The 27,178-nt window shown below is 38.5% G+C and overlaps 2 protein-coding genes and 1 pseudogene across 2 annotated transcripts in view; 1 reads left to right on the top strand and 2 right to left on the bottom strand.

Annotated features, from left to right (window-relative positions):
* Positions 1–27,178, bottom strand: part of LOC138241222 (acyl-CoA-binding domain-containing protein 6-like) — a 496,682-nt gene that overhangs the window by 181,236 nt on the left and 288,268 nt on the right. The gene's annotated exons all lie outside the window — the stretch shown is intronic.
* Positions 1–27,178, bottom strand: part of LOC138241247 (deoxyribonuclease-2-alpha-like) — a 119,495-nt pseudogene that overhangs the window by 46,320 nt on the left and 45,997 nt on the right.
* Positions 1,396–26,623, top strand: LOC138241248 (uncharacterized). The gene is made up of 5 exons (XM_069194361.1): positions 1,396–4,568; positions 5,170–5,601; positions 5,898–5,964; positions 23,700–23,894; positions 26,286–26,623. Exons 1-5 carry the CDS (start codon positions 1,539–1,541, stop codon positions 26,621–26,623), a joined length of 4,062 nt encoding a protein of 1,353 aa, XP_069050462.1. The 5' UTR covers positions 1,396–1,538.

The raw sequence follows: 27,178 nt of genomic DNA, 5'->3' as shown, positions 1-27,178 counted from the left end.
ACAAGTTAAAAACTGTAGTGACTGTATGTAAATATACAGTACCTTGATTTTCTATCTGTTGTATCTTTAAAAGTTTTTGATGTATTTAGACCAATATAGTGTAGGCCATGACTATGAATGAGAGAATGAGTGAATATAGCCATATATTCAGTAGCCATATATAACGTATCTGTGAATATGGCTGCTTCTTTGTTTGTAGTTACCTGAGCTCCAAGATGTAATAGTTTTACAGGAACATGAAGCTTTATACTCAAATAATTTGTGATGCCTGTCATTCGTTACTTCTCAATATAATTTAGTTTTTGTTTCATGCTTTCTGATATTTTGCTTCACTATCATTAAATGAAAAGCTCTTTGTTAACATAGGTAATATACCAGCAGCCAGGGTGACATCAGAAATTGAGAAGAGTTCTTCTGAGGAACTGAAAAGAGACTCCCACCTTGAAAACAATTCTGAAATCAAACCACTCAGTGTCCCTGTAGAAATGTTGAATATTGAACCGGTTTCCTCAGTTGGGCTCCAGGAAATTTCTATGGCTAAATCAACAGAATCACTTAATATGACTTTAGTGTGTACTGAGACTGTGGAAAACATCATAACACAGCTGCTATTGCAGATATACCCTACTTTGATAAAAGAGGAAACTTCTACAGAAATCCCAGGGAAGATGTCTGTGTCTTTGCTGAGTCAGATAGCTGTGGACCTCTTTGACAGTGTGTTGCAGGACTTGTCCAAAAACCAGGAGATAACAGTTGTGAAACAGGATAATGATGTGTTTCATGAACCACACAAGATTCAGCAGGTTGCCAGCTCTGTTCACAATGAATTGCTATGTCAAACTGGATCCCAACAGGTTCTACAGAAAGCTGTAGCCACCAGAAATGAGACAGTGGTCAAAACCATAATCAGTTCAATGGTGACCAACATTTCCAAGCTGACACATTCAGCTTCCCAATGTTCATCCCTTTCACCAGAGACCAGTATTAGCAGAGAAGCAAGTGAGATCATTGATAAGGTGATGGGTGATATTAAAATAACTAGTGAGCACAACAAAAAGGCAACACCCAGTGCTCAGTCTTCTGAAATTTCTCTTGTTTCTTCTGAAATAGTACATGGAGTCACAGATAATCTGCTAAAGAAAATTCAGTGTTCTAATAAGAAAAAAGATTGCTTAGCTTCTGAGACCCCAGAGAAGCCTGGAGATTATCTGGTTCAAAGAGTCCAGGGTCTAGAAGGAGTACAGCATTGTAAGGCTTCAGGGAAGACATTTAAGAAGACTAAGAAGAGCTCCTCAAGCCCAGACTGTATGAAAACACAACCTCTGGAGTCCTCTACGCATGATGTGAAGGTTGATGAGCTGATGAGTTATATTAGAATCGGTAGTGAGCACAACAAAGAGGCAACACCCAGAGCTCAGTCTTCTGAAGTTTCCCTTGTTTCTTCTGAAATAGTACATGGAGTCACAGATAGTCTGCTAAAGAAAATTCAGCTAAACTGTTCCAGCCCTGAGTCCAGTACTCCTCAAGCTGCCATTGATATGGAATCCCGGAGCACTGAGCAGCTCATGTGCACCAAAATGGACCAGTTAGAACCTTCACCTGTTATTGGTCGAACAGTCAGAAGTAAAAAACTGCAGTCTCCTATGACAAAGTCTCCAAAAGACTTTTCTCCAACAGTTCCAAGTGGGTTTGAAAACAGTTTCCAGCCAGAAGACACTATGGATAATCCCTGCTCATCACGTTCCCTAGGAGAAGATGTTGGTGTGACACCTTGTTCTAATAAGAAAAAAGATTGCTTAGCTTCTGAGACCCCAGAGAAGCCTGGAGATTATCTGGTTCAAAGAGTCCAGGGTCTAGAAGGAGTACAGCATTGTAAGGCTTCAGGGAAGACATTTAAGAAGACTAAGAAGAGCTCCTCAAGCCCAGACTGTATGAAAACACAACCTCTGGAGTCCTCTTCGCATGATGTGAAGGTTGATGAGCTGATGAGTGATATTAGAATTGCTAGAGAGCACAACAAAGAGGCAACACCCAGTGCTCAGTCTTCTGAAGTTTCCCTTGTTTCTTCTGAAATAGTACATGGAGTCACAGATAATCTGCTAAAGAAAATTCAGCTAAACTGTTCCAGCCCTGAGTCCAGTACTCCTCAAGCTGCCATTGATATGGAAACCCGGAGCACTGAGCAGCTCATGTGCACCAAAATGGACCAGTTAGAACCTTCACCTGTTATTGGTCGAACAGTCAGAAGTAAAAAACTGCAGTCTCCTATGACAAAGTCTCCAAAAGGCTTTTCTCCAACAGTTCCAAGTGGGTTTGATAAAAGTTTCCAGCCAGAAGACACTATGGATAAGCCCTGCTCATCACGTTCCCTAGGAGAAGCTGTTGGTGTGACACCTTGTTCTAATAAGAAAAAAGATTGCTTAGCTTCTGAGACCCCAGAGAAGCCTGGAGATTATCTGGTTCAAAGAGTCCAGGGTCTAGAAGGAGTACAGCATTGTAAGGCTTCAGGGAAGACAGTTAAGAAGACTAAGAAGAGCTCCTCAAGCCCAGACTGTATGAAAACACAACCTCTGGAGTCCTCTTCGCATGATGTGAAGGTTGATGAGCTGATGAGTGATATTAGAATCGGTAGTGAGCACAACAAAGAGGCAACACCCATAGCACAGTCTTCTGAAGTTTCCCTTGTTTCTTCTGAAATAGTACATGGAGTCACAGATAATCTGCTAAAGAAAATTCAGCTAAACTGTTTCAGCCCTGAGTCCAGTGCTGAAGATCTGAAGAGACCTCTGCAAACCTTGAGTGAAATGGTTATAAGTATTACTGAATCTGTGATCATGCAGTTATCAGCTGTTCCAGGAATTACTATAGGCACACCTGACCATGACAGATGCATCTTTATTCAGCCTTTGGATGCAGACCAAATGATTGAAAAAGTGTACAATGACTTGCTGCAAGAAAGTGGCTCCCTTATTGCATTATACGATGCAATAATGTCCAAAAATCAGGAAGTGTCCAATGCCATTATTGTATCTTTGGTTAAAGAGCTCTCAAAGCTCTACTTTTCAACAGCTGAGTCTTCAGCCTTAGGTCCTTCTCCTTCCTTCATTACAAACGAAGCCACTAATGATGTGAACAGCAGTGAAAATGACACCTTTAACCTTGGTTGCCAAGAAAAGGGAATGTCACCTCCAGAGCCCGCTTCTGATATTCAAACACTTTCTGATATTCCCCTACCATATTCAGATATTGTGAAAAAAATTGTAACTAAACTGCTCTTAAGAATTCATCCTATTTCTCCAAAGAGGGAGAAGAAACAAGAACAGATTATGGATAGTTTATCTTGTTGGGAGCTCAGTGAATTTGCTGTGGGCATTATTGACAATGTGCTGAAGAAACTATTTACAGCCCCAGATACCTCAGAATGTAATCCAACAATGGGAAGCAATATCCAATGTGAGCTGGTTTCTGTCAAACAAGTGGCCAGCTGTATTTACAGAGAACTGCTGCAGAGTGCTGGTTCCAAAGACAACTTACAACAAGCAGTAGCAGCCAAGAGTGAGGCCCTGGCCCAAAAGATAGTTGATTCTCTTGTGAGAGAAATTATGAAGTTCCAACATTCAGATATCGAGTCTTCAGATGCTCCTCAAGCCGCCATTGATATGGAAACCCTGAGCACTGAGCAGCTCATGTGCACCAAAATGGACCAGTTAGAACCTTCACCTGTTATGTGTCATACAGATGCAGTGAAAAATATCATGGCAAAACTGCTTTTGAAAATTCGCCCTGGATTCCCCAACCCAGAAAATTATTCTGGGGAACTGGAAGAGCTGTCCGAGTCTCAGGTCAGGGACCTGGCACTGAAACTCACCAAAGATGCGCTGAAGGAATTGACAAAGGTTTCCACTCTAACCATCAGTGAACCAAAGGCTGAAGAACATCTTCCATTACAGCAAGCCATCAAGAAAACCGTTAGCTCTGTTTACAGCAAACTGATGGAATCCATTGGCAGCAAGAAAGTATTACAAGTAGGAATTGCCTCACAGAATCCAGAAATGATCAAGGAAATGGCCTGTTGTGTGGCTAAAGAAACTATTGCAAATTATGGTTTACGAAGCGGGTGTTCAATTCCATCTTCACAATCTCTCATTTCTCAGAAAACCAGTAAGTCCACACAGGACAAAATTGTGGACACAAACGTAACTACAGTCAGAAGTAAAAAACTACAGTCTTCTATGAAAAAGTCTCCAAAGGACTTTTCTCCAACAGTCCAAAGTGTTTTTGAAAACAGTTTCCAGCCAGAAGACACTATGGATAAGCCCTGCTCATCACGTTCCGTAGGAGAAGCTGTTGGTGTGACACCTTGTTCTAATAAGAAAAAAGGTTGTTCTGCTTCTGAGACCCCAGAGAAGCCTGGAGATTATTTGGCTCAAGGAGTCCAGGATGTAGAAGGAGTACAGCAGTGTAAGGCTTCAGGGAAGACAGTTAAGAAAACTATGAAGAGCTCCTCGAGGCCAGACTGTATGAAAACACGACTTCTGGAGTCGTCTTCGCATGATGTGGTTGATGAGGTATGACCAACAGTTCCAAACCTGTAAAAATGTCTCTTATCAAAGTAGGATGGACCTGTTCTGTACCTAATTAACAGACATTTGTGTAGAAAGTACTGGAAAATGGAACTCTTATTTTGTAAATATGATTTGTTGTGCATTTTCCTTTACAATAAAACTACAAATCCAGATTTGTTTTCCCTAATACTGTATAACATCTCAGAAATATCCCTATTGTCAGTTCATAGCATACGTACTAAACTCACCTGTCTGTGGATGTCAGCTTAATCACTCAATTAGTACAAGAGCAATCAGGTGAGTTAATGCTACTATGGAGAGACTTGCTCACAGTATTGTCTACATTTCCAAACTGATATCTGCATCATAAAAAAAATTGAGATGCATTATTTTCTATACATGCAATTGTAAACATTCACATTGATTTCTTATTTTATATTTCATTGTCTGCCTTTATTCTAGTGTTAACGTCAGTGCTAAAAACATATACACACCCCATAATCCTTATCTTCTTTTCCGTAAGAGAAGTGTTACTTGTTTTGATTTACTTTTAAAAATGAAACATCAATCACTGAACTGTAACTTTTTGTTTTTTTTGTGACAGGAGTTGCCCGGACACTCATCTTGGTATGTGTACACTCCCAGCCTTAATAAGGACAAAAATCTCAGTCCAGCCCAAAGCAAGAGTGGTCTGCGCATTGACATAGCAAAACATTATATGACCCCAGTGCAACTGACCAAAACATCTGAGAGCAAAGGGCTTCTCTCGCACAGCAACATCCCCTTTGCAGTTAATAGGCCGGATGAAGATGTGAATGTGAGCCAGAAAGTCAAGAAACATCCTTTGAAAAAGTTTGGCTCCATGCTAAAGCATAAGATCATGGGTAATAGGTCAAAAGACGTCAGAATTCAGAATGAAACAAATCCATCTTTGGAAAACTTAAGAGCCCAGGGAACATCCAGTGGACGCTGGAGCTGTGAAAGCTTTGGACCATTTAAAGTGCCTGATGAGTACACCGAGCCTCAAAAACACAAGGTATGGATTAGATACCCAAACTTTAATTATTAATTAATTTGGGCATTATTGTATTTTTAATATTAGCACTACAGAAATTATTTGAATAGAATGCTCATTTGTACATCAAATAACATTCTAGAAGACATTCCTATTAATTGCAATCAACAAGAATAGCAACTGCTATGGTGGCCAATGCTGAATGTTCTGTGTGAATAATGACTACAAATTTATCAAGATCAATACAGTACGTAACAGTTCAAGTATAATACCTGTGGAAGAAATATTCCTAAATTGTTTTCTTTGTGTGCTCATAGTTCTTCAAAAAAGAAGTTTTTAGTTTGGACAAATTCAGTAGGAACAAGCCTCAGAACACTCCAGATGGTGAGTATTTAGTTTGTGACTGTGATTTTATTTTGTGTAGCACATTAGTGACAAGTGTGGTTCAGAATTAGACATTGGATGGAATTTATGTAGAATGGGGGAATTCATCTAAATTTAGAATCCTTTAAAAAACAAACTGATTTTTATACAAATTGGCCTTAAACTTCTGCAAACGTCACTTTTTATTGACACTGCTACCTCCATAGGAATGGTGAGGCAGAACTCCAAACTCCACTCTGATCAAGTGGTTAACTGTGCACCTCTACTCTTCCCTGATCTCTCTTCTTCTAAATAGTCCATTGTCCAGTGCATCAATCTTTGGCAGTCCTCTTCAACAGTACTCTATTTTCTCCATTTTCAGTGCCCTCCCTCATTCCCTTCTACAGTATCTCTCGGTTTAGTAAATATGACTAAATGTGACTTATATGACAAGATATAAGCTAATACATCTTCTTTTACAAGTAAAGTTATGAAAACCACTTTAGAACTAAACAACAGGATCGCTCATATGAAAATAAGACCCTAGCAGTAGTCAATATGGTTTTAGAAAAGGTCATTCTTCCTTTACCAACTTGTTAAAATTCTTCAAACAAGTCACAGCACTAAACACACAGAACGTACAAAATGATATGATTAGATTTTAAAGATGCTTTTGGTAATGTTCTTCTTAAATTAAAGGCAATAGGCATTTAGGGAAATTTGTGTATTGAACTGGTTAAGGGACAGGTAATAGTACAGATCAGGGGTGAATAGTCCAATAGAAGATGACAGGAATAATGGTTATGAATGTGATTGAAATGACTGAAAAACAGTTGTCTAATAGCCAAATTACCACACACCTTTAATCAAATAGCTTCTTATTGAATAAACCTGACATTAAGATGCCTCTGGGTAGAACTGTATCCAAAGTCTATCTGACCTGCTGCCATGGAATAAAGAAACTGGAACAGTGACATGTCAAACCACTCTGTGTTTCCAGGGATCCCTGGAATTCCAAACTCCAGGAAGATGCCAAAAAAACCATCTTTGCTGTCGAAGATGTCGACTGCTTTATCCAGAGCCTTTCTGTAATAATCCATCTGCCACCATCAAACATGTTTAACATGGAGGGGAAACTCCTTGCAATGCAAAATCAAAAAAGGAGTTTTAATGATGGGAACTACTGTTTCTGAAATAAAAATAATTGCATTCATGTTTTTGTATAAAGTTGTGTTATTCAAATAGGTGAGCACACTACCACATCCATGACCAGACACTTTTCAACTAAATCACAAAATGGTATGTTAGTTTTAATGTTGTCTGTAAATATCTTATTGGTGTACTACACCATTAAAAAAATAAGACATTCTTAGCCTTCATAATTCTATTCATAGTTATAGCAAGACCTAATTTACTGTAAGCATTCACAATCCTCAAAGCTACTGACCTATTGCACTTCATAAGATTGAGTAGTGAAACACGAACTAGGGGAAACTATTTGGATTTTTAAAAAAATATAAGAGGTTTAAATAATCTACCAAACAGGGAAATGCATATTTTTATTCAAAGGGTTTGGGGCCTGGAACAAACATCCCAACTATGATGTGGACGCCGATATCCTGACGTCCTCAAAGAAAGGGTTATAACCTCATAGTTATTGTTTCATTTCAAATCCAATGTGCTGGAAAAGAGCCAAAACAGCAAAAAGTGTGTCACTGTCCAAATACTTATGAACTACACTGTATATTGGTTTTCTTTCTCACAGTACATCAGTTAAATATATAGTGTTTAAATGTCTTGGGTAATGTGTTGTGTCTATAAATGTATTATGTGTTATGTCTTTACCAGCCTGCAAAGCAAATTTCCCATCTGTGATTAAGTAAGAGACAGAAATCAAATTGGTTTCCGTAATGAACAAGTGCATTACTGGGACAAGTAATAGGTTTATTCCATGCTGAAAAGAGAAGAAAGAAAACAACATTTCGACCCTGAAGCCTTCTTTAGGTGTGACTTCAGGTGTGAGCAGGTAGCACCTGAAGAAGGCTCCACGGCCAAAATGTTGTTTTCTTTCTTCTCTTTTCAGCATGGAATAAACCTATTACTTGTTCCTTTGCAGCCTAGGCATGCTGACGCAGTTACCCACCTGAACTACTTCCAGTACATTACTGTATGCACAAAAATCTTTCTTTAGAAAATAAAATCATGTTTATTTAACGGTTTATGTATATAGTGCCTTTTTCCCTCCAGTGAATGAGAAAAGAAAAAGATGATCACTTTATGTGGAATGTCTCCTCCGTGAATTTTTGTTTTTCAGTGAAATTAAATGTTCATTTTTGTACCTAAGAGCAAGGCTCCCTGAAATGGCATTAACTTCCATTTTAACAGTAACATTAGCAAATTACAGGACAGCTACTTTCATAGACTTTTTCTGAACAATACAATAATACATCATAATAGCCAAATGAAACATGCTTAATTGAACTAATTATTTCTAGTTTAATTCAATTTCAATATTTCATTCATTTTTAGTTCAATTTAGTTTATTTTAGTTGATTTAAAGAGATCTCTAAAAATGCCAGAGCTGAATCACACAACAGGAGTGAACCTGGCTGAGTGGGGAAGATCCAACCTTTCCAGCGCAGGTTTTGCCAGCAGGTGGCAGTAAGTCACAAGACATGAAAACAATGTTTAACTACAGCAAAACACATTAACGATAGTAATGACAGAAAGACTTAAAACTATTGCTTAGATTCTCTGAGACCCATGATGTGATTTGACTTCATTTGGCTGGTGTCTTAATTTCAAAGTAACAATTTTACATTTCAAAATGAAAAACTAATTGAATACAGATGCAGCCATTCAAAGTTCGCCGTACAAACCCCATACCGCACGCAACTATGCACAAGCCCCCGCGCCGTACCGCGGTACGTGATTGGCTGGCCAAAATGATGACAGGGGCACTCGTGGTGCATTGGTCGGTAGTGAAAAGATTTAATCATTAAATCTCTTTACTGTGCACGTTTCTGCTTAGTATTAAATATTTATATGGAATTTTGCAACTAAAGGGAAATTTTAGTAGCTGAGCATAAAAAGAATAGGAGCATAACGCATCTGAATGTCATAAACGATATTAATTTAGTAACATAAACATATTATGTAAACTGTATATTGCTGGTATTGGTAGTTTAAAGAAAAAATACACACCAGTATTCCATTTCTCCCTAAACATTTTAAGCATCAAAGTCTTACATGTGGTTATTTCGGAAATGTTTTTACGTCCTCCTTCTGACCATATTGCTGTGTGTTTATGTACTTTGTGAAAATGGATTGTTTTAACCTTTTCTGAGAATACGCTCGTTTCGGAGTAAACAAAAGCATACTTTTAGAATTTGATTAATAGGGAATATAATATGAAATCGGATAGCTAGCTAAAGAAATTAATAATAATATAACTATATTCATGTACTGTTGCACAAACAGTAGTATAAGACTTTCTATTGATATGTGTATGGCTGTTTCAGTACGTGCTACGTGTCTGTTTCTGTTGCGTGATGGCTGAAGTGACTGGCTTATAAGCCTGAGGGTGAGTGTTCAAATCCAGCTGTTGCTGTGAATTTTCTTTTAACAAATAAACATTTATGAAAAACTAAAATATCAAATATTATGGGCACTATATTGTCTCTGTCTCTATCTCTGTCTGTCTCTCTGTGCTGGCTGTGCCAAATTTAAATCCACAGTCTGAGTCTCTGTGTCTACATTGTTTGTTAACAAACTGGTTTCACAAGTCTTTTCTCAACTTATTCATTTTCAAGGTAGAATAGGGCAAGTCTTCCAATGAAAGACAGTCCACTTTCCCCCCACGGACAGACTGACACATGTTTTCTTAGAAAAATAAATCACAACGTGAACCTCTGTCAGTCTTCTGTGTAAAAAAAAATCGTCTTGAACAACGTGGGTGCTGTTTTTAATAAGCTGCTGAGTAAAGAATAGGAATTTTCCTGCTGTCAGCAGTATTGTGTATATAGCTTTATGTACAGGCTGTGAAAAGTTTCACAAGTAGAGGTCTTTAAAATTACGTGGGTTTGCGCCCTACACCCTGCAGTACCACTGTGTACATACTGTACAGTATGAACATGTTGTGATATTTAGAAATATAAAAAATTTCAATATAATGACAATAATATTTGCTATTTTAGTTTTCCAAAGAAATGTTTATTTGTTAAAAGAAAATTCAACGCCTACCGCGTTGACAGCTGGGATCATACCTCCAACCTCAGCCTTATAAGTCAGTCACTTAAGCCATCACACCACAGAAAGTGACAGGTCATGCAGTGTAACAGCAATACAGATATCAATGGAAAGTCTTATACTACTTTTTGTGCAACAGTACATTAATATAATTATATCGTTATTAATTTATTTAGATATGCGATTCCATATTCTATTCCCTATTGATCAAATTCTAAAAGTATGCTTTTGTTTACTCAGATAACGAGCTTATTCGCAGAAAAGGTTAAAACGATCAATTTTCACAAAGTATATAAAACTACAATAATATGGTCAGAAGCAGCACATAAAACCGTTTCTGAAATAACCACATGTAAGACTTTGATGCTTAAAATGTTTAGGGAGAAATGGAATACTGGTGTGTATTTGTTCTTTAAACTACCAAGACCAGCCATATACAGTATAGTTTACATACAGTGATCTGTTTATGTTCCTAAATTAGTATCTTTTATGAGCACGTGAAAGGCATAGTGAATCGGTGATTCTCAAGACTTTGTATGATTGAAAACGAATGTGTGATCGGATCAACGAAATGCTGTGGTGTTACTTTTTGTCAATGAAAAAATAAAGTCTTTTCGTTTACAAAGACGATTACAAAGAATGTGGACCAGGGTAATACTTTGAGTTTAAAGCTTGTCCGAAGTCATTCATTATTAATACTATTAGTAATATCTTGGTAAAGACTTTGATTAATAAAATATTTCTGCATAATTAAAATAATTTATTATAAAGGTGGTAGGCTGCGTACTCTTGTCCAACTGACCAATCTTGCTTTCATAAAATATACCAACTTTTTAATGTCTAATGATTAACATGCTGTAATACACAGTTTAAATTTGATAGTCTAAAGAGTATACAACTTAAATTCTTAACTGAGTAAAGATTGTCCTTCAGCAGTGAGCAGGATTCAAAACCAGTTTTTTTCTGGTGACAACTCAAATGCTGTACATGAAAGTTTTATTAGCTCCACCTGCCAGTTTTAGAAGGTGATTCTGGATACTATTAACATAATATAATTTGCATACAGTAAAGGGCGGTATGACGCGAAATGACGTGTTCTGACGGTATTTGATGCGATATGCCTACCGCGTTGTACCGCAGCGTACCCCGCTCATTTTGAATGGCTGCATCTGTAGTTATATAAATCACCTTTTGTCATGTGCCATAGTCCATTAGGATTGTATTGCCTTTTGAGCACTATTTAATTTTGTTTTACAAAAAGGAACAATAAAAACAAAAAAAAGTTCTGGAGCTCAGTTTTAAAAAAGCAAAAAGTTCTATTCTATGAGAACCAATGTAGACAAAAAATATACAAATTAGTCACATTGTGCAATGAAGTTCAGATTGCACTTAGTGATATACTGTATACTGCACATCAAAAGACAAATATGATAAATTGCATGTTTTAGAAAAAGTGTATAGAATTTGGATATTGAATAAATCTTTTGTATTATCGACTTCAGTGATCATGAGTAACCGTGAACACAGTTGAATCATGGTGACTGCTGCATAACCATTAAGTTGTCTCTATCTGAAAAAAACATATATAAAAGAACCACTGTGTCTAGCTTATGAAATTTATTGACAAGCTGGGCATAATGCCGAAGTACAGAGGCACCTTTGTGTCAGCAGTATATTGGGAGATGGATTAAGTAAGTGCATTTTAAACTGTAAGTAAACAAAAGGTATCTAACCTGGCAAGATCTTACAGTGAAATGAAGTCCATACAGTGATAGGCTACCATCATGCAGACTACGAGTCACACATCTTGCCAAGAGTTGCTCATCACTATCAACTGTGCTGGTCTGGAGAGGAGTGTCTAGTCACTACAGAACTCCACTTGTAGGAACTGATGCCAGCTTGACTACATGGACATGATACAGCATTGATGAAGTCCTGGCATCACACTTGCTTCCCCTCCAGTGACCTCAATCTGATGCGATCTGTTGTCCTGCTGGAATGTCATGTCCTCGTGCTGCTCAGGGAGCGTCTGTTTTCTCAAGTGCTGGGAATTGGACTGTTATTCTGTGGATGCCTTTCTCCCCAGACCCATGGAGCCCCATGGAACATCTGTGGGATGACTTTAGCATCCAGGGCAACAGAGATCAATGAACGGGCACATGCTCTTCCAGGTATTATGTGAGGAATGGGACAAAATCCCACAACACACCACCAGGAGCTGGAGCAAAGCATTGTCTTCAGCTCATTTTGCTTTCAACAGCACCAACACTCCTGTATCCCGAGGCTTAACAGTAGACACCCTGTTGATCAACCCAATTGGTTACAAATATTAAACAGCATAATTTGTAAATCCATAAATTGTCATTTTACTTAATACAGAATTTTTGCAATAACTTTAACATGAAAGTGTACATTCCAAAAAAATATATACAGTCGTTATCTACAACAAAAGCCATGAACATGACAAATGAATATTACAAAGACAACAACCCAGTGGTGTCAGATTCATTACTGTAGTGGGCTAGATTTGATTGATGTGCTTCAAGCAGGTCACACATACAATACATTAATGAAGTACTAGGTACCATTACATTATATTTGTCATGTTTTGTGGTTTTAGTGTTTATACAATGACATACCCACCTTTTAAATCCTATTAGACGTCAGTGTTTGTTACATGCTAATTTAGAAAAAGTTACTCATTCTTCAGGTATGAGTAACTGAAGTTTTTTTAGCTTTATTCACTGTAATTATTTTAAATGTTAAAGTCATGATAAAGTTTGGTAATTCAGGAGCCTCATTCACAGTGCTTAAGTGTTGAAGTCAACGGTTTCTGTGACATGAAGACATATACAGAGGTTTGTCGTTTCCAGCATTTTTCCTGGAGATGACATGTGGTGAAGATAGATAGATATGACTTTATTGAACCCAAAGGCAAATTGATGTGTTACAGCAGTCCAGCCCAAGACAAGCAAAAACAGACATCAGAATAGTTATAAAACAAAAGACAACAAAATCAATAAATAAAAAATAAATACATAGGTGTGTGCAAAATGTGATGATCATAGTCACTGTAAAAACAATAAAATATGTGCAAAATGTGCATAGGTTTATACAGACTGATTGTCCAAAAAGTACAATGGAGCAAACATGCTGTCCATAGACGAGCAAATGAAGGGCTAACAGTCCTAGCCTAGGGCAGCGTTATACACCCTGACAGCCGCCGACCTGCGGAAACGTTCCCTTGAACACCGTAGCTGGAGCAGTCTGTTGCTAAAAGTACTCCGCTTTTAATAACAGTCCCATGAAGCTGATGAGAGGCGTCGTTCATGATGGCTGTGAGCTTGGTCAGCATTCTCCTCTCAGCCACCACCTCCATGGGGTCAAGGCTCATCCCCAACACAGAGCCAGCCTTCTTGATAAGTTGATAAGATCAAGTCAGTTGTGCCTCTTGATGTTATAACTCTACACTGAAGCTCAACCAGGCATATTGTGAGTAAAGGTGTAGTGCTAGGGTGCACAACTACTAGCTGGAGATCCACAGTCCACCTGTTCTTTTTCAGTAGGTCTCTTTAAATCACCACCGAAACACCTGGGCACAGGGGTTAATCTGGTTTGTTTAGGCAAATAATTATGGCAATTTGCTAGTTAGGAAATGAAAGCCTTAGACATTTCAAACCTTCAAGGCTGGAATTGTGCTCCCCTGGCACAGAAACTTAAGTGTTATAAGGAGAAAATGAAAACAAGCATTTTGAAAAACAAAAAAGGGTCCCTCTTATTTGGATTAATAGTTTCAAATACAAATGTTTTACCTTTGTAGTTTTTAGCCTGATTGAAAACTAGATATTTAGGAAAACATGAGACGTGTTACTGGAGTGCTGGGAATACTCTTTCTCTGGAACAGGCTGCCCTGCCAGATTAATGAGGCTGCTAAGCAAATAAATGCTCTGGGTGGGCCAAATGATTTCCTCATATTCGTGACTTTCCTTACATTGTCCAGAACCTGATGAAAACCATTAACATTTCCTAGGTGCCCAATTCAAAATCTTATTAGCCTGGAGTAAAGCATTCTGCATTTAAAAGAGAGAATAGAAGAAAACGTTTTAGCCCAAGAGTCAATACATGTATTACAATGTATTTTTTTAATCAAAGGGTTGCTATAAGAAGAGATCTGTCACAATAGTAAGGTTCTTAAATAACAGTAGGTTTTACATAGTCCTGAATATAGGGATCTATCCTCTTTCTCTATCACAAGTGTGTGTGCAGCCTGGGCATTTTTGTTCCTTTCCATTCCCTAGTCCTTGTTGATGCAGATCCTTAATTCTTTAAGCAGTGAGTTAAAGAGTTAATCAATGGTCAGCTAAGTAAATCAAACAGGATGCAGTTGTTCATCCTTGCTATAGGAAGGAGGGGCACAATAGCTGCAAACCACAGTGATGCTGATAAGTCTTTAACACCTAGTCTTATTGTTAATGAGACCAAAATACCTGTAAATGTAACAAGAACCCACAAAAGAATGCATTAAACAGAAAGGTCTCCAGTTAAAAATGATTTTGCATCAGGTGGTTTCACCCTCAAATGACAGCTTGGAATCACTGGGCTTTGGAGGATCCCTTGGTGGTCTGTGATTAAAACAAAACACAACCACCCAAAACAACAGTCACAAGTGTGCTCTTTACATACCAAACTGCCCCCTGCATGGGCTGATGGGATTTCATGGCTCATCAGCCCTCCTGTCAGAGAGAGATCCTTTGTGGTGAAGCTCCCTCCCACCCTCTGGGAACCCCTGACCACCTGCAAACACAGCCCACTCCCCTGACACCAGGCTGCCTCCTGACTCCCTTTGCCACTGAACGCAATTAACACTCTCCTAATCTCCTGCCTGCTGTATGATTGTGCCTGTCGAACACAATTAGCATGTACAGGTCTTTGTCCTGACCAGAGCTATAAGGCTGGGGGCTTGCTGACAGAGTGTTGTGCTGTCAGGTCGCAGGGATGGTACACATTTCCTCCCCAGCAGATCAGAACCTGGCCGTTTTTCTTCTTGACCTGTTATCTGACGTTATCTGTAGAGGCCCAAACAGAGGAAAAGGTGTAAATGCATTGTGCAGGTTCAGTAATTCACCTGTTAAATCTCAACGAAGTTCACCTTGGCGGATTTATTGTGGTTTTTGCACTTGCACTTTGGTTTTAAATCATTTTGCTTCTGTTTCCTGTGGTTCTGACAAGGTTTCACAGTGCTTTATTATATTGGTCCATGGTATTACTACAGAGCACATTCCTTAAAAAAGTATACTGTAGCATGGTATTCCCATAGTTCTGTGTAGGAAAGCACCATTCCGCATATTAAAACTACTCCAAAACTATAGTGAAGCCATTATTCTATTACAGCCTCTCTCATTTAATGCTAACCCTCCGCATTATGTCTGAACAATATTTCTTAAAATCAAAGTTTTAGTGAGAACTAATTAACCTTGTTTAATGGCTGCTTTTCTCAGCACTAGGCTCACACAGAAGTCAGGAATATTCCCGACAGGAATACACTATTAGGCATAAAATGTATATTGATGGAGTTGTGTTGACGTTGACAGAGCTATGAAAATGAGTGTCCACATGTTGCATCACATATTGTTTAATCCACTATGCAGTATAGATATAAAAACATGAATGGAAACAGATACCATTGTGAAATAACTTATGTTTATGTAACATTGTTTATTATACTTTATAAATTAGAGAATAACATTGCTGGAGGTGGAAGGGAACGATGATAATGTGAATGACGGTGACTGTGTGTCTATCTTTCTCTGGCATATAGATGACAGTTGCTAGGGGAAAATTGTATTTGTTTAAAAGTTAGCTGTGTTAAGCCTAGGACACAACCTGTTATTTTCTGTACCGTCGTGCTGGCACAGAGTAAAAAAAAAAGGATGCAGTCTCTTTCTCTGTCTGAGGATGCATACTCGAAGTTATTTATCAAGAAGTCCCAATAACGATGTCTCTGAAGTGCTGACTTGTAGAGTAGAAGCAGGGTAGTTCTGATTTTGATCCAGAGGAAGATGAGGGAACATCAGTAAGCCGTGAAGTTAAAACCTTTTCTGGATTCTCCCTTTGCTTGAGGGCTAACCCCCACATTTGTAAATGGTAATATATGAATCTGTGGTGCCCAAAATGTGGGTCGGTCCTTGGTTTAAAGTCTCATCCAAAATACGGCTTCTTCTGCAGCGTTGTACCTTGTAAATCTGTGAAGAAAAGGGTTTGGAATTTCTGAACCAGAAGAGTGCATCACACAGTGCATCACACCATCAGCAGTGGTGGATCGATCCCAGTATTGTCTAGTTGGATCCTTGCTTGCTTTAAGAGATCTGAGGATATCTGGCTCTATAACAGAATAAGCTGATGACTACTGTAGTTGTGTGTGATGTCTCCAGGTACACGCATGGTAGAAACATGCCACTGAAACCCCCTCTGTGTGCGATTCTGAAGGTTTTGAGGAAGTGCTTTGAGTCTCTTTCTTTCAGTTGTGTTGAGCAACTGCCTTGTTGTCATGCATGCTTGGGCTTGCTTTCATTTAGAGCTTTGCTTTGAAATCATTTATCCGGTAAATAATTCACCATTATTATAACAGCTTCTCAGCTGAGACTGGCGATACAGTAACAGCTGACAATTATACAGTTACAGGAAAGGAGCAGAGGCTCAGAAAATAAAGAATGACGCTTTGCTTCTCGTTTTCCATTCCAGCCGCCAGAGTGGGTGCTTTTGTGAACAGTGGGCCACAGACACAATAGACTGAATTTCACTGCCATTGTGCTTGTGTTGTGTTTCTTTGGTGTTATTGAGGTGTAAAGTTGTAAATGGGTATTTTTGGAATGCCACATGAGGGATATGGAAATAGGGTCTGAAAACAAAGATCTAATTTCAGATCGCTGACTGCTATAGCAATGGATTTGTTTTGATTTTTGCCCCAGAAAAGTAGAGGGGAATTTTCCCCTAGAAAGATACAGTTCCAGGCTCAACTTTATAAGATCACAGTGTCCTTACCACCACATCATGTCGTCCATTTTTGTCTTTTAACAGTTTTTCAGTTATGCCTTTGTGCTATGTTCAGTGAACTGAATTTGAGATAATGATGTCAATATAAATATACTCAACATAATTAATGCATAATGTTATTTTAATTTGTTAATTTAAAAAAAGGTGTATTGAAACACCTCTTATTCATATTCATTAATGAAACCCTATACTGACTTTAGAAGACCTTGCCACTCATTTCAGGATATTGTTAAGAAATGCATTTATTTGCATCCCAGCCTGAAGTGGTGAATGGACATTGATGTAAAGCATTTAGACATAATGCCAAAAACAATTGAAGACTTAAGTACTGTATCTAAGTCCTACTGTCATCTGAACTGTGCCATGCTTCTAATCCTGCAAAACCTTTCATGGGTATGGTAGTTCAGGCTTTGACTCTGTCTGCATTACCTTTGGAATACATCATTCCTGTGAATTTCAATTTCTATGCTGCCCAAGAATGCATTGATCTAATTTGGTGCATTATATTATGCATTATATGCACCAAATAATGATACATGTTCTTCCAACAGTCCTGTTTGTTGTGGTAATTTACAGGCAATGATTGGCAATCCACCCTGAAGCTTTTTCTATGTATTATTTCGCTTATATATTAGATATAAGCAGTTAGTCCGTTACAGTCAGTGCTAATTAGTACTTATTTTCACAGATAGAAGCATAAACATCTTAAGTTGTAAACTAGGGCTCAGATTAAGTGAAAGCATTATGTTTGAGACTTGGTGGTCCTAAATTTGTTGTAATCTGCACTCAGTGGTGCACAAAATCACTAGACGTAGTTTTAACTAACATTTAAAATTGACATCCCTTAATGTGACCTTTACCGTTGCTGGCGCAACTCGCGTTTTATTTCCACTTCTACCAGCAGGTGGCAGTAGCCATAACAGACAGGAGTGAGATCTACAGATACCAACTGCAAGGATTCATTGTACCAAGGCAACAGGTATTTCTTTTTTCTGTGTTGTTGTTGTTGTTGTGTGTTCCTTGTGGATACCTATATTTTTGCTCATTTATCTACATTTATAGTGATGCTATCCTTTTTGTAATTGTGAGTAGCTATCGGAGTAATTCTGCATTTTTGACGAGCTGACTTTTTTGTCCGTAGTTGCATTGTTTACACGTTTAGGAGTCCCAAAAAAGGAATTATTAGTCTTTGGGCATAATGTAAACGTTCTTTCCTGTGTGCTGACCTCAAACTGCGCCTCTTCAGACGTTTTATCTGTACAGCTGATGATTTCCTGCGGTCTCTGTACCGTCCATCTCTATTTTTGGAATACGCGTGTGTGGTATTAGTTGAAATGTACAGCTCCAGCATTCAGGTCTAAGCACTAGTGTTAAAAGTCCCTAGAAATAGGGTTTCATTCTTCCTTTTCTTTTCTCCTTTCTTCAGCCTGGACAACGGCTTCCACGTTTTCTCGCAGAGCTGCACACTATGGAACATCCTGTGGTCTACATCGTCGTTGGGAAACACAATTCCGGGATGTTTTAGGACGTTTATGCACTGGTCACACCTGCACTTTACATGAAATCTGTGTTTTTATTTATGTTTTGCATGTATTGCTGCTCGATTTCGTTACGTTTTCTGTGACAATGGAATCTATTTGCACACTTCTGTGTTAATTGTTCTTTCACAAATGACGGACTGATGACTTTGCAAGCTTTTCATTTTGCTTGCCTTTTGGAAGTTTCTATCTGTGATACATCGAGAAAGACCTTTATTTTTTAACATAAACCAGGAATCTTGTATGCCTACTAAATTCTGTCTCTAATAATTTCTTCCAACGACAGATTCGTTTACAGTGGTTTTCAGGTTTACTGTGTGCAGATAGGTAATGCTCTCCGCCTTCTTTCAGCGTTTATTAAACTTGTCATGTTCATGTACTGTAACATTGTGTTTTACTCACAAGGCGTTGAAAGGCCTTTAATTCATTGTCATACCTTTGTTTTATTTTTCTTCAGACAATATGAGTTTATGCAGGATACAGGAGCATTACCCTTCGTGATGTGAATAATGTTGGTGTGCGTGGAACCTGTTAACCATGCCTGTTGCAATTCTAAATCCTCTAAAGCTCAGAAAAATTAAGACTGCCCAAAAAGATATGCTCCTTTTCATTTGTTTTGTGTGTTATGACAGTTTATTAATGCCACTAACCTGCAGATTTGCAGGAATCCTTTATTTTGTATTTAGTTTCAGTATAATTTAGTTTCAGGCTTTATCCTTTGTGGTGTGTTTAATTTTCTCCTCTGGCTCCTCTTCTTCTTGCCATATTTTACCTATGTAATTTTGCTGACCTTGCCTCTGCTAATTAAATGGCAACCATCTTCAGCATTCTCTCATACAACTGTTGGTCAGGCTGGTATTGTAGAGGTGCTGACATTCAAATTCAAAGTAACAGGGAAATGTTAATTCCATCAAGAAAGGTAAAGAAAAGAAACCCAAGGTTTCAGCTGTGGAGCCTTCTTAAGATGTGAGGGAGAGAGGGAAAGTAGCAGATAAATGAGGCGCAGGAGAAAACAAGACAGAGTAGGCACAAAGGGGTAGACAGCTGAGGGAAAATGAGCACAAAGCAGGTGAAAAACAGTGTCCAAACTCAGGTATAACAAGAGGAGATGTGTGGAAAGCCAAAATCTGCAAATGAATAATTTTGGTTTTGGGTATCTTTCTGCAATAGAAGTTCTAAAACATAAAACTGAAAGATTGTGTCTTTGATACTCACAGCTCTGACATGTTCCTTAAATGTATTAAAATTCAGACTCTTATTGAAATAACCTATGGATTACAGTATTGCCAAAGCATTAATATTTAACTAAACATCGACAAATCTAGTACAATAAATCTACTAAACTAAACTATTTGGAGGTTTATTCCCCAGTAGGATTGATAGCTGTTCTGATTTTGGGGAAGTACTGTATGTTTCTCTACCAGTGTAGCAGCACGTTTCTCTCCATCTCTGCTTCTCTCTGCCAGCAGTGGGAGCACTAAACATCTTCTTGCACTACGGCTACAATTAACCATTTTATTGCATCTCAATACACAATACAAGAAAAGTCAACCATGCAGGACTCAGACAGGGTGCATGGCTCCATTTAGCATGTTGTGGAAGGAATATTACTGAATGAAAATCCATTGTTTTGCCTCATAATTCATTCATAATATAGACAAAAGCAGGCTATTTCTGGTTAACCTTACCAGATTTTACAGTACAATAAGGGTTTTTCCTTAACTTTTGCATCATACTTTGTAAATGCATAATTATCTCATCTGATTGGTACTGTACACATGTGTACAAATTATTTTATTAGCCTATTTAAAGTTAAAAAAAAAGTTATGAAACTATTTTTTACAGAGAATGATGACAATGTTATGTATTTTTATTTAATCTTTTATATCAAGCCACAAAAATGTCATTTGTTTTAAGGCAATAAATGCCTTAGAAAGACAGTTATATGTTTTTAAATGTTTTTTTTTCCTGTTAACTGATTACAAATTCTTTGCACAGTATGTAAAATAAACTTTCAGATGATACTTCAAAGTTGTTCTTTTCTATTTCTCTGTGCATATCCTGCTTCTATATGTGATTATATCTAATTTCTTTGTAGCCTGAGGGATGTTACATTTACCAAAAGGATTTTTGACACTTAATAAAAATGGAAACATATTATATACACCATATTGATCTACATTTTTGAAAACCTACACCTATATTGAGCAGTAGTGCTTCATAAAATATTGAGTTCCAACATTTAAACATTAGACTCCTTTAGGCGATACACGTAAAAATGAAATATTCCAAAAAGCTGAAAGGTTTAACTACTAAAATAGAATTGTCCAATATGCACATCATAGTATTAATATTCAAATATTTTTTCCACGCTGAAAACATCCAGCATCTACACTCATTTTTTGTATCAAGACTGATTTTGCTGGACATTGCAGTTAAATACAAGCAAAGTTAATATTGTGTGAAATCTAAGGTATAGTAACATAATGTTACTTTTTACTCCACTGTGTAATTTGAGCTTTAGAATTCTGAATCCTGCAGTTTTTAGATATTCCAAGTATTGCAGTATGGTTTTAGCTTCACGTGAATTTAATAGTACTGTACTATTTATTAATACAGCTTCTAACTACTAATTAATACAGCTTCTAAACAGCTTAAACAGCTTCCTTATTGGGTATTAATAGTTGAAAGCAAATTTACAAATATGACACAAAAAAATAGAATTCAGCAGAACTCAGCTAACCTGTGATTAAGACCTTGGGTTCTTCCAGGACAAGGGAAGACAACCACTCTATTTAGTCAGCCATTGCTATGCTTTTATATTTGCTGAATATCAGTAGAAGGAAAGAACTCTTGTACTATTTGGATTATGTTCTGGGAAAAGCAGCAGTTTGAGACTCTAGGAAAACCAATCCAACGCTGTGAAAAGCCACAACCTTTTTAATCATACACAGTACCAGTGTAATTAAAAGCAGCACCAAATTGCCTCTTTCAAACTGCTTAATCCATCTAATTAAAATCTGCTTTGAATTTCTCTTGCTTTTAGTCTGCCATGTCTTATATTTTGTATACCTGTAATTACTGTTTTCATTATAGTAGGGTATTAACACTCTCCATAAAGAGGCAGCAGGTTGCAGTTGTTGATGTGGACTAAAGGAGTGCCGGTCAGATTGAGAGAACCTTCCTCGCTCACAGACATCACTCTTCATCTGTTCATCAAGGCAGTGTTCTTGCACAGACCTGAAGCTATGCGGGGTGGTGCCACTACTCCACTGAGCCCATCACAGTATCCATTCTGGTAGTGATGAGCCCAACTAAGCTTGTGAGAGTCCTGTAGCTACTATATATTCGGCCCAATTACAGAAATATGAACACTTTTAAAAGGTTGAGGTGCACAACTCTAGTCATCAGGAACCACAATGCAACAGATTTTCCAGGCATTCTTAAATCAACAGCTGGAGACCTTGCTGGAGCAGTTATTATCCAAATGTTGAATCCTGCATCATATTTTGAGATGTCTAAAGTCAGAGCATGTTTTGAAGTTAAGAAGGGAAGGGAGTTACACAGTACTAAGATGAAATAATACATCTTGCATACATTAAAATAATCCACTTTATTGAACTTTACCTCTTTTATATTTACAACACTTAGAACTGTGTCCATGACAGTATCTTCTTGAAGGTTAAAAGAAAAACAAGGCAGTGAAGCAGTGTAATAACCACAGTACGTAACGGAAAGGAAAATAAAAACATTTGAGCTTACGATATTTTACACGCTAGTAATATCTTTCAAGGAATCATTCAAATATATTGAGCACACAAAAATATTTCAGAGAATTTCACATCTGATGTTCTATTATTTGGTACATTAGCATGTTCTTGCGAATATCCTTACTGAAAAAGGCCACTTAGAAAAATGCACGTCTTTCAAGTTGAGGCCACAAAACTCATTTCATATTCTGAGGCCCTCTAATAAATATAACAGTTCAAAAAAGGCATATTCACACCAGGTCATTATCTTGTCACTACTATGCCCTAGTTTGAACAGCATATTTTTTGGTCCTGTGCACTTTGTCTTGAGCTTCACAGTTGCATGATGCTGCACAACGCCTAGCTCTATGTTCAGATAAAGGTTCTTGAGACACAAACTACATGAGCCCCCAGCAATCCCCACCCTCTTGGTGGGCAGAAGCTTACTTGCAACTGAAACTGTGAAAATGGGAAGGTAGTCAGAAACTGAGACAGCACTGCATGCTGCAACTGCTTGATATGAACAGAAAAATGAAGATGTGTAGAACAAGCGAAGTTCCAAGTCCTTTTCACTTTTCAATGATAACAAAGCCGCAAAAGAATGAACTGTTCTTGACCCACTGCATGTTGCTTTTGCACCCAAGAGCATCTATTAAGACCTTGTCATGTACAAGCTTAAGAGGCCACACCACTTTTTTCTGTACATCATTCTGACTTTTAATAAAGTCTGTCTTGGGTCAAAAGAGAAAAAGAGGTAAAGCTCTTAATGGGCTGAGTGTTCTCTAGTGAACCGATTGCACTTCAACCCATATTATCACACCGCTTCAAAGCAGGATGACTGACAAACACACTGTGTTCAGTAACATTCCAGTTCTACAAGGCACAAGTCCCTGGTTAAGCCATGCCGATGTAGAATTTATGACAAAAATGTATAAAAAATCCTCTCTAACTATATTGAATTCAATAAATAGAGCTATTGCAATAGTGCCTTTGGACAATTTTTAAATATATTACCAAATGGTACTCTTAACACTCGTGTTGAATTTCCATTACCTGGCATCTCCATAAATAAATAAAAAATGGCAGAATGATGTATCTAGAAACCGCCTGAGAAGCAACAGCGGTCATACGTTGCTGTCTTGTAAGAGTGGCTCCTTGGGCTCCCCAGGTGCCTGGGGGCTGTGGGGGTGGCTGTGGGCTGACAGATGCTTCTTCCAGGTGCTGCTCCGCGGGGCCATGTTAGTGTGCTCAGGGATGAACAGCGCCACCAGCAGGGCGAGCAGCACAGCACATGCCCCAAACAGGAACGGAGGACCAGGGATTATTGAACTCTGCGTGGACAGAAATAAATCACAAAGGGACGGTAATTAAAAAGTGCAGAATGAAGCCCGCCAAACCCAGGATTTTTAGGGGTATTATATATCTTAATCTTGAGACATTCAATGTGCTATGTGAAATGAAATATCCCCTGAAGACGTCTCAGCAGCTGAAATGTTGGATTTACCCCTGTTTTTCAGGCTGGGATTAACCAATACATGTCTCCTTGCAGCTAACACATACCAACGCAGCTACTCACTTGACCACAGTTTAGGTAAGACTGCACAGGGGGACCATGAGAGTGTGACCTGTACCCATACACTCCACAGACATCACATTTATAACTCCTGATACCAGCTATTAGTTGGCCAACATCAACTGCAAAAAAATGTTAGTGCCTCACTAAAAGTATCTGAAGATCAACAGCAAAATCTGCATCCAAGTGTGTTAACCTAACCATTCTTACAATGTACTGCAAGTCATGAAAGACTCCTCTGGGATACTGGCATGACAGGTAACATGTCCTGCGAAGAATGATATTCCCTTTTATAAGATAGAGACAAGTTCTATGGTTACATAGAAACTGAACATCAAAATCCTACCTGTCTGGTTTCATATTTGTTTCACCATCTCATACCATTTTGACTACATTTCACATTCCAGAGCATAATTCTGAGAGACTGACAATTTCAATGACGAGTTTCAATGACAATTCCATGAAGCTGGACACTGTACGTTACCTGATGATTGTGTTGAGAGTGATGTGATGATTCAGACTCGGCTCCCAGGCCACTGTTACTCACTGGGAGTTCATTAAGCTCCACATGGAATATGTAGAAAATTAACCCGTACAGCGCCGGTCCCAGGCCATTACACAGCCCTCGAATCCCAGTGATCATCCCCTGAACCACACCTATAAGAGAATGAGACCGTCAGCCTTCCACACACCATTCACAAGAAGACTTAGGTAAGCAGAAATCTAGCAGGATCACATGAAGATACGTACAGGACAAACATGTAGGGTACATTTTAGTTTATTTTAAAAAGTCTTAACCCCCAATGCTGGCATTTAGCACAGGACAAGACATGGAACAGCCCCTTGACTAAAACTGCACCTAACCTCACTGACTGACTGCAAACATGTTGTGCTTCTCTTCACTGTCTCACCAGTTCTAATGAGCAGGGAGAGCTAAGAACGCACAAGCACAGCACAAACATTAGATTAGCTAGTGCAACGATCAAGACAAGATCTTCTGCTCCAGCTCTCAAGGCCAAAAAGATTTCTGGGTTTTAGATACCTAAAACTCCTAGTTACTGTATTAACAACTAATTACTAGCTTAAGCTAATTTAATTAGTTTCACAGGCCAATCTTTTGACAATCAAGAACCATACTGGATGCCCTCTAATCTAGCCATTACACTTAAGACTACTGAGCTCTCTCTTAGTGGATGGAGCATTGGATATTTATGAGCTTTTCAAACAGAACTGTCAAACCAAATGGGTGAAAGAATAGATCTGTCTGACTTCACGACACAGCTTTGTGGCATAACAGAGAAGTTGCAAGATTACAAGTACAAGAAATACATAGTGCTTTCATTTTCAGATGGATGACAGAAACCAACAGCTGAGTTTCTGTACAAAGCGACTTTTTTCTTGCCCTGGGTACCTTGCTGGTCTGCTTCAGCTGTCCTGGATACAAGAGCACTGACTGCTGGGAAGGTATAGCTGCATAGCTGCAACTGCACCAGCAGCCCACATCATCCTGAGGAGAAACCAAGAAGGAAAACTAGTATCAAACTAGAAATATGCATAAAACAGCGACTGTATTTCAGGTTTATAAGATTAAATGTTTGGTTTAATAGTGACAGTACCTGCTTAATAATTTTAAATAACTCAGAATAGGACTGATATTAAAGGTTCACAAATTATACTTGATGATCTGTGACCTACAGTGTCTGTTAGGAAAAGCTCCTGGGTTTTCTACTCCTACAGAATACAAGGCACATACCAGGGTTCTGATCCAAAGCCGTACCAAGCAAGTTGCAGAATCTGGAAGCCCAGGCCAAGTAAAATAGTGTTCTTGTTCCCAATGGACCGCATCAGTAAACTCAAGACTACAGTCTGTGAAGATAAAGAGGCAAGAAATCAATACTTTTTTACCTTGTTGAGCCACATGTTTGCAGAGGAAACCTCATGTTTTACCTGTGTTTCAGTGTTACTGCTCTGTGAGGAATGCTAAACTGATGCCATGATTTCATTAAAGGGAACCTCTTATTGCATCCACCCCTGAGAGGGGGGAGAAATACACATTCACTTGTTCTCAGTTTCAGTTTGACGTTTTGGTAGCTACTGTAGTGCACTTCCTGTTTTTGGTTGGGTAGAAAGTGTGTCTGGGACAGATTCTAACATGGAACCTGTGACACTGTTCCATTTCAGATCTCTATTCAGGTTTGCTGGTTAACTATTTAGGAGACGACTTCTTTGCCAAAAGCTGGGGGAAGCTTCATCAGCCTCTGCCGTCGAATTGCTCTGTGGCGCACAAGGTGTACAACGTGAAGACTATGCAGCTGCCAGAGGCCAGGCCTTTCAGCATCATGGTGGACCACTCCAAGTGGTGTGTGACGAAGAGTGGGGGTCAGCACTGGAACTGCATCGCGGACACGAACCGAGAGATCGGTCAAACGAGAAGAGGAGGCGGGGCTGTGTGCACAAGCAGTCCTGGAGTGTGGAAGGCCTTCCTCACAGTAGTTGACACATTTGAGGACTGCCAGTAACACGTGGCTGGCACAAATAGACAAAGGGCTGTTTTTCAAAAGATACTGCATAGTTTTTCCAAGTCACAGCAAATGGTGGTAAGTAATATGTAAGAAAACTCTGCAGTAGCTCAAGTAGGTAGTGCGTCAACACGCATAGGCTGCAAAGGAACAAGTAAAGGTTTATTCCATGCTGAAAAGAGAAGAAAAGAAACTCAATGTTTCAGCTGTAGAGTCTTCTTCAGGTGTCAGTTCTTGTTTCTTTTCTTCTCTTTTCAGCATGGAATAAACCTTTACTTGTTCTTAAACTATTCAGTACTGACCTTAATAGCAAAAGTGAAATGTATTTAGAAAGGATATTTATCATGAGAAAGTCATGCATCTAAAAAAACATTTTTTAAATGAAGTACTGAATATATGACCCTCACTGTTGCTTAAGATCCAAAAGTCAGGAAACAACTTTGAACCTATACAGTCAAAGCCTAAAGTGGAGGGGGGAAAAAAGTCAAAGGCGATATACAATTATTTCAAATCATAAAAGTACATTCTGTTTGTGTTTCTTTAGAGGCTTGTTTG

Source organism: Lepisosteus oculatus, chromosome 9, assembly GCF_040954835.1.
Source record: "Lepisosteus oculatus isolate fLepOcu1 chromosome 9, fLepOcu1.hap2, whole genome shotgun sequence".
NCBI lineage: Eukaryota > Metazoa > Chordata > Actinopteri > Semionotiformes > Lepisosteidae > Lepisosteus > Lepisosteus oculatus.
This window is presented reverse-complemented; position numbering and strand designations above follow the sequence as displayed.